We start from the raw sequence: 8,508 nt of genomic DNA, 5'->3' as shown, positions 1-8,508 counted from the left end.
CGGCTCGCGAGCCGCATGTGGCTCTTTGGCCCCTTGAGTGTGGCTCTTCCACAAAATACCACGTGCAGGCGCGCATGTACAGTGCAATTGAAACTTCATGGCCCATGTGCAGAAGTCGGTATTTTGTGGAAGAGCCACACTCATGGGGCCAAAGAGCCGCATGTGGCCTGCGAGCCCAGTTTGCCGACCACTGCCCTAACCCTTTGTTAGATATACATATTCTCAGTTGTCCTAATGGGGTGGCCATGTCACATGTGCAAGTGGACACTTCTGGGGGGCATCAAAAAAAAAAGGAGGAGATCTGTTCTTCTTGCCCAGTTGTGTGACAAGTGTGTGTGAGAGGTGGCATCACCTCTCACTGGCATATCATGAAGGAGGATGTTAAAGTTAGTCAGGTGTGAGTATGGACCAACCAGACCTGTCACCTTGAATGCTGGAGCAGGGTCTGAGAGTGCCTGACGTTACTCCTCAGCTGTTGTGTGGTGGGGATCTGGGGTTCTGGGGCCAGGAGCTGGTTGAGGCTGCATGGGGGTGAGATGGAAGGTTGGGGTAACCTGCTTATGAGTAGTCTTGCCTCTACCAACTTGTGAATTATTACTTCCAGTGAAGCAAAGGCACTGTCAATTGGTTCATTCTTTTGTCAGACATGGCTGTCGTGTGAACACCAGGATGTTGTACAGTAGGTGTTGGGTTCAACATGAGTAAATGTGCTTCTTGCTGTCCAGGGGCCTGTAGACAGATGTGCTTGGAACAGTGTGGCGGGAGCTGGGAGGTCTGTACAGAACAAGAGAGAGAAGGTTTGGGACTGATAAAACAATGCATGTCCACTAAGGGTTCTGCCGGAAGCCAATTCCAGCATGACAGCAGGGCTGAATCTGGGAATAGCTGTTGGCATTTCCCCAAACCTGAATAGGATACATTAAATTGATTGTTTGCTGCCAGACAGCTCAGAGCATCTTAATCTACATGTTATTGCCTCCTACTGGCCAAACACCTGAACAGCCGTAGGCTAATTCTCCCCATTCTGACAATGCCTCTGTATATGAAACCCTTTTGAAGTGTATATCTCTGCCTCACCTCAGGACAATTTGTGTTAATAAAAAGCATGGGGTCCTGAGACGAGGAGATATTAGTTTTCTTTAAACTAGGCTCCTCTGACCCCCAAATGCCTTTCAAAATTATATTTCATCTCTGGTCTCCTATTTAATCTACGCACAGCCTTCTCCAGATTTCCTGAACCTTTCTTAATGCTGGAACAAGAACCCTGGCTGGTTCCCAGTGTTTTAGGCTAAAAGAAACACAAACTTTTTGACATCTTGCACTAAGCCTATACGTTATACTACTAGTGACCTGGTGCATGGATTTGTGTACATTGAAAGGAAATTAATTAGAAGGTGGCTGGTGGGGTGGGACTGGGTGAGATGGGCTGGACATGCCCTGGAGCCAATCTCCCGTGGTCCCTCCCAGCCGGCTGCACCTGGGGTTGCACTGTAGCTCAAAAGGTGTCCGTGGAGTGAGTGGGGTCCCTCCGGCTGGTAGGGTCCTTCAGCCTGGCCTATGGGGATCAGGCCGAAACCGGCTCTCTAACATCCCCCGAGGCTCCTGGAGTGCGAGAAGACACTCTGCAAAGTTGCTGTGTGGAATGCAAACGCAAGTGTGCAGTAAACCAGACTCGGGGCAAACAGTGCCCCAGCAACAACATAACCCACGGCCAAAGTTGGAATTGCGTGGCCCCACGAAGAATTGGGCTCCCTCCTCTCTGGTGTCAGGGTACGTCACCCGAGAATCACTGCTGCCAAGTCACTGCAACTCGGCAGCTCCTACGTTGAGCGTCTGCCCCCTGGTGGTCAGTGCACATCATAGCGACTGGTCGGATGGAGGGAGGGACACTTAGCATATTAGCTATATATATATATATATATATATGTATATATATATGTAATTTTTGGTTATGAAAAAATTTCAATTTTCATTCCAGTTACTTAATTTTTAGATGTACTTAAATTTATATATTTTAGGTGGCCTGCCTGATTCGAGTTCCTTCTGAAGTAGTTAAGCAGAGGGCACAGGTTTCTGCTTCTTCAAGAACATTTCAGATTTTCTCTAACATCTTATATCAAGAGGTGAGATATGTCTTTAAGTTTTTTTTCTTTATTGAGAGAGATTTTATAGCAGCTAGTATGAGAACTGTGAGTCTTGTATCAGGAGTCCTAGAAGAGACTTTACAGCTAAATTTAATGTTCAATTGCAGTAACTTTCTATGCTAAGATTATAGTTTTCTTTCCTGTATTTGTTTTTGAATTTTCTTTTTTAATTTCTAAACAAACACATATTGAGTGCCCCTACTGTATGAGTCCTACATTGTAATCATCCATAGTTCTTTTGGAATCAGACATGGAATAAATAGTAAATATGTAGACTAAATGAAGATATATGAAAACATCACTACAGAATTTGAGGGCTCATGGAAGAGAAGTGTAGTAATGGACTGTCACCAACATCATAGTGTTTATATCAACTGTAATCCCCTTTTACTGGTTAGTGTTAAGCTGTGTGTCAGAAGTCATCCTGCTGGCCATGTGACTAGGAGCCGTTGAGCTGCTTTCCTTCATAGTTCCTACAGAGGCCTTTAAAAATGTTAACTTAAAAAATATTTTTACCAAAGTCAATCACATGGAAATTTCAATGAGTCTAGGTTGTAGAAAAATTATTCTTAATGGTCCGTGTGTCTCCTCGAGGAGATGCGAGTGTTTAATTGTATGAGTGAGTTAGCCCAGTAGAGGGTTCCTGAAGAATCATGTGGACGTTGAAACAGATAAGCGAAGGCTTTTCCAGAGGTACACCATTGAGAGGTTATTAATGAACTTCTGATGTCTTCTGATTGAAACCATGAAATATATTGTTTTCATATGAAAAGATAATCAACATTCTATGTGCATTTGCTTTTGGAAATCTATTCATTTAAAGCTCAAGTATTCTCAGGAGAAGAAATACTGAAAGCAACTAAAGCTAAATTAATATGTAGTCAGTTTTATTATTAGAGATATTTCCATTTTAAAGGAGTGGAGCAGTTAGAACCTTTAACTTCTTGCAGAACTGTGGTCATTGTGGACGTTTTAAAACTCAAACTTTAGGAAAGCTTACTGTGCTTTATTCAGAATGTCTTCCTAAAATTTCTGCTATCTCGTCTTTCCTTTTGTTTGTTTCAGGGCATCCCAGGATTGTATCGAGGCTACAAAAGCACAGTTTTAAGAGAGGTAACTAACTTAATTTCCAGTATTGAAGTACAGAAAAACAATATGCTTTGTTCTGTGGGTTTACTTGGAGAAACTGGTTTAAAAAGTTAAAAAGGGAAATTAAGATATCTTATTTTTTATTTTCTATTTAAATATATATTTTTATTGATTTCAGCGAGAAAGGGATAGGGAGCGAGAGATAGAAACATCAATGATGAGAGAGAATCATTGGTCGGCTGCTTTCTGCACGCCCCCTACTGGGGATCAAGCCTGCAACCCGGGCATGTGCCCTTGACTGGAATTGGACCCGGACCCTTCAGTCCTCAGGCTGACACTCTATCCACTGAGCCAAACCAGCTAGGGCTAAGATCTCTTTTTAAAACACTCTTTAGTCTTGTCTTGGTTCTTACATGTAACAAATGGGTCAAATGAATTGGTTTGCTGAACAACCACCCTATAGCTTCATGGTAATTCTAGAGTGGTAAGTATTTGTTGTAGCTGGAATATTAGGAAATAACTACGCAAGGTAAGATATTAAGTTAATACACAGAATTTGTGAGAAATTGGTCAGGAAAGTTGCACCCTGAGAGATAAGTGTCTCAGAAGTCTGTATCATACAGTTAGTTCTTATTTTCCTGGTAACAATCTGATGAACTGGGAAGTGTACTCTGGCCTGGAGTCCTGGCCCACAAGCCATTTTATCCCCTGTGCCTTCTAACTCTAAAGTCCCATGATTCAATGTGGTCGATTTCTTGTACCTCCCCCCACTCCCATTGTTTTTGTTTTGTTTTGTTTTTAAAGCAGAGTGATTTCAGTATATTACTGCTAGAAGCATGTTTTAATTTTTGCCTCATATAAAAGGGCTGTTTGAAGTTTAAAAGTTGATTTACAGATAATGTGAGATAAAAGTCTTTTGTTTAGGACATAATTTTATTTTCTTTTTAAATGAGCTTAAATTCTATGGTTTCCCCTCAGTTTTATTGAGATAGAATTGACAAATAGAATTGTAAAGCATTTAAAGTGTACAACATAATGATTTGATATTTGTATAACTATGAAAAGGATTGGGACATAATTTCTTTTTTTTTTTTTTTATTGATATTTTACAGAGAGGAAGGGAGAGGGATAGAGAGTTAGAAACATCGATGAGAGAGAAACATCGATCAGCTGCCTCCTGCACACCTCCCACTGGGGACGTGCCCGCAACCAAGGTACATGCCCTTGACTGGAATCGAACCTGGGACCCTTCAGTCTGCAGGCCGACGCTCTATCCACTGAGCCAAACTGGTCAGGGCGGGACATAATTTCCATGAAGGAAAACACAGAAGAGTATCTGCCTATATCTGCTCCGTATTCTTGTTTTCTATTTGGTGTTCCTTAGATGCTACAACACTTTCACCTCTGAAATTGTTTTTAATTTAAGTAAATATTGTCATCATCAGCAGAACACTGAAATTCCTTCAAATCCCTAAGTTCATTCCCAGGTAGGGTTTTTTTTTGGTTTTGTTTTTTTTTAATACTATAGATAGCGATTTTCAACCTTTTTCATCTCATGGCACACATAAACTAATTACTAAAATTCTGCAGCACACCAAAAATATATTTTTTGCCAATCAGACAAAAAACAAAAGAAAACACACAGGTATAATTTTGATTCATTCACCAGACAGCTATTGTTGTGTTGGCTGTTGTCATTTTTAAATTTGATAATCTAAAGGAAAAGAGGTCAGTGCCCCTGACTAAACAGTCAGGTACTGCATGTTTTAAAAATTCTCGCGGCACACAGGTTAAAAATCGCTGCTATAGATTAGTCTTCTTTATGAAACACCTGTACTGTTATTTAAAGCTTTGGTGTAGGTGATGTATATCTTTGAAAAACTTCTTTTGAAGGCAAACTGAATGTTTCAAAATTAGTCATTTGTGTGAAGGTGACTTCTTTCTGCCTTTCAAAAGTATCCCCTGCACCATGTCTTCATTCTGTTCTTAGGCTCTGACTTAGTAAACATGAGCTAGTTACTCAGGTTTTGCCTGGGTGCAGGGGAAAGGCGGGGCAGGACTTTTTTATTTTTCTGAGAGGTGCTGAATATATAAATATATTTACATGCCAGAGAATACTGATTTCATATTCAAACAAATAGATAGAACACATGGTTACAATTGCATTCTGTTCTTTTAAAAATTTGTTTTGACATATGCCACACTAGTAATTAATTTCTAAGCTGCAATTTTGCAAATAATGTGACCTATTGAGATAACTCTGTTTACTCAAAAGGCAGTGGCTTTGTTGGAAATGTAATTGGGGTCTTTGCATTATGCGTATTCATGAAAGAGCCTTCAGAACTGATTTTAGGTGAAGCATCGCTTTAGAACAGATTCCCTGATAGAACTAGAGAAGAATTATTATTGAATGAAACGTAGCTTCTTTTCAAAATGAGAAAAATAAGTGACACCTGAATTAAGCAAAATTTATGCATTATAGATAATTTCAATTCTTACATTGTTCTGACACCAATATCATATCTTTTTGCCCAGAATGTTGTTGATTGTTTCAGTAAGAAAATACATTGAAGCCTTAGTGAGAATCACCAAGAAACTTATACATTTATTCTGTGTACAATTTTCCTTTAGAATAGTTTTATCTCCCTAGTGGAAGCCCATTAGAAGGAGATTGAAGGTTGAACCTATGCATTATAAAATAGATTGTGTGTTCTTTAGATTTTGTGAATGCTGTCACCTGTTTGTTTTTTTTACTACATTTGATGTTTGTGGAGATTGCCGGCTTATCCTTTATGTTCTCCTAAATTATTTTAGTTACTGTGAATTTTAGACTGAGTCTGAGCAAGGTCAACAAATTATGCTACTTACCTCACCCTTTCAGTGTTTGTTTTCCTCATGATCTTGGCCAAATTAGCTGTGGCCAGGCATCATGGTGCCTGTGGCATGGCTGTAAGAGGGAAGTGGGAGCAAATCTCAGCTGCCTTCACAGCCAGGTGGAGGTCCCAGGGCCCACTCACTGCCTGAGAGTGCTGTGGAGAGATGCCTCAGGGTCTCGCATGTGGATTAGAAGGACTTGAAAGAGGAAGGAAGCAGAGAAATGCAAGTTGCATCACAATAAGTAGGAATAGCCCTAGCCAGTTTGGCTTAGTGGAGAGAGCGTCAGCCCGCAGACTGAAGGGTCCTGGGTTCAATTCCAGTCAAGGGCACATTACCTCGGTTGTAAGCTCCATCCCTGGCCTTGGTCAGGGTGTGTGTGGGAGACAACCAATCAGTGTGTCTCTCACATTGATGTTTCTCTCTGTCTCTCCTCCTCCCTTTCACTCTCTCAAAATCAATGGAAAAATCCTCAGATGAGGATTATAAAAAAAAAAAAGAAAAGAAGTAGGAATAAATTAAACTCAGCAAATGTGTTTTATCCACTGTTCTATTTAACAGTCATTTAAAAAGTGTATTCTGTGCGTTGGGCACCACATAGAAGGATTCGTGTTCTGATGGGGAAATAATTAGGGCAATGGACAGGGTACAGTGCAGTGTGATAGTGCCGCAGTGGTGTGTATACAGCAGACACAGGACAGGGTCCGGTGCAGTGTGACAGGGCCGCAGTGGTGTGTATACAGCAGACACAGGACAGGGTCCAGTGCAGTGTGGTAGTGCCGCAGTGGTGAGTATACAGCAGACACAGGACAGGGTCCGGTGCAGTGTGGTAGTGCCGCAGTGGTGAGTATACAGCAGACACAGGACAGGGTCCGGTGCAGTGTGATAGGGCCACAGTGGTGTGTATACAGCAGACACAAGACAGGATATGGTGCAGTGTGATAGGGCCGCAGTGGTGTGTATACAGCAGACACAGGACAGGGTCCGGTGCAGTGTGGTAGGGCCACAGTGGTGTGTATACAGCAGACACAAGACAGGATATGGTGCAGTGTGATAGGGCCGCAGTGGTGTGTATACAGCAGACACAGGACAGGGTATGGTGCAATAGTGCCACAGTGGTGTATATACACCAGACACAGGACAGGGTCCGGTGCAGTGTGCCACAGTGGTGTATATACACCAGACACAGGACAGGGTCTGGTGCAGTGTGGTAGTGCCGCAGTGGTGTGTATACAGCAGACACAGGACAGGGTCTGGTGCAGTGTGGTAGTGCCGCAGTGGTGTGTATACAGCAGACACAGGACAGGGTATAGTGCAGTGTGATAGTGCCGCAGTGGTATGTATACACGTGATGGTGTGTATATACAATATGTACCCGGGGTTCTAGAAGAAGCAGTGCTTGAGTGGCATCAATTCGTATTTTTTGTGTTAATAAAAAATAATTTTGACTTAATTCTTGAAGGAGTAGCAATTAGAAATAGGCAAGGAGACTGGCCAATGTAACAACATGAGCAGAGGCACAAGGCTGTGAGAAAACGCCCGTGCCTGCTTATCTGCGCAGAATTGGGGTTGTCACCTGCAGAAAGACCAGAGTCTTTCCCTCTACCTGCAGCCTCGTGAGGGCGCTTCAGGAAGGCACAGAATCAAGTGGGTGCTGGCTGGGAGGAGAGGCTGAAGTCTCCGCAGCTGGATGTTTGCCAGGGACTGGAGTGGAGCCCTGGGGAGCCCCTGGAGGAGCCTGACATGTGTCCCCGGGAGCGTGGAGGGTAAATTACTGGGCTTTGACCCTGCTCTGCACTAATCTGACAGTGAGAGGCTGTTTGCAGCCGCCTCATGGCAGGAGTTTGCTGTTTTGGAATGAATAACTCCTGGCTTCTTGGTAGGTAAGAGTGGCCACTGAAGGGATTTGAGGTAGATGAGGGTTGTTGCCCCCTCTCCCCAGATTTCTTGCCAGGCTTCAGTGAAAGTGAGTCTCCCTCCAAATTCTGTTACAAATCTGATCCTACCCGTCTCAAAGTCAGGCCGTCTGGCAGGCCCCGTCTGCCACCTGTCGGTACGTTCATCGAGGCCTCCAGCCTGTCTCTTTCACCCATGAGGTATTTATTAAAATAACGCATTGAGAGAAAAAAATCAGTGTATACATCCTTACTGAAAACTATATCATTATGCAAAAAAGGGTTTAATTTGGGTAAGCAATTCCTAATGTATGGAAAGTTTTACTTTCAGAAATGATACCACAAAACAACACAATCTGATTCAATCTTAGAGGCCGGCATGCTGTCGGGGAGCATTCTTAAATCTTTGTAGAAGCTTCTTTATACTGTCAGGTACCAGGGCTCTGCCTTCTGGTGTGAATACAGCCACCACATCAACAGTAACGTGTCCTAGTCCTTTTTCTTAA

The 8,508-nt window shown here is 42.6% G+C and overlaps 1 protein-coding gene across 8 annotated transcripts in view; it reads left to right on the top strand.

Moving 5' to 3' along the window:
* SLC25A26 (solute carrier family 25 member 26) overlaps positions 1-8,508 on the top strand; it is a 214,697-nt gene that overhangs the window by 106,252 nt on the left and 99,937 nt on the right. For 6 of the 8 annotated variants that reach the window (XM_023754039.1, XM_023754038.1, XM_023754040.1 and 3 more), the window contains 2 exons: positions 2,019-2,123; positions 3,210-3,257. The exons of 1 other annotated variant lie outside the window; for it this stretch is intronic. In XM_023754039.1, the coding sequence (XP_023609807.1) occupies positions 2,019-2,123; positions 3,210-3,257 (153 nt within the window). The remainder of the gene's footprint in view (positions 1-2,018; positions 2,124-3,209; positions 3,258-8,508) is intronic. One more of the 8 variants, XM_023754041.1, reaches the window with a different exon arrangement.

The sequence above is a fragment of the Myotis lucifugus genome, unplaced genomic scaffold, assembly GCF_000147115.1.
Source record: "Myotis lucifugus unplaced genomic scaffold, Myoluc2.0 scaffold_55, whole genome shotgun sequence".
In the NCBI taxonomy this organism is placed as follows: domain Eukaryota; kingdom Metazoa; phylum Chordata; class Mammalia; order Chiroptera; family Vespertilionidae; genus Myotis; species Myotis lucifugus.
The sequence above is the reverse complement of the archived record's forward strand: the minus strand, read 5'-3'. Positions and strand labels throughout refer to the sequence as shown.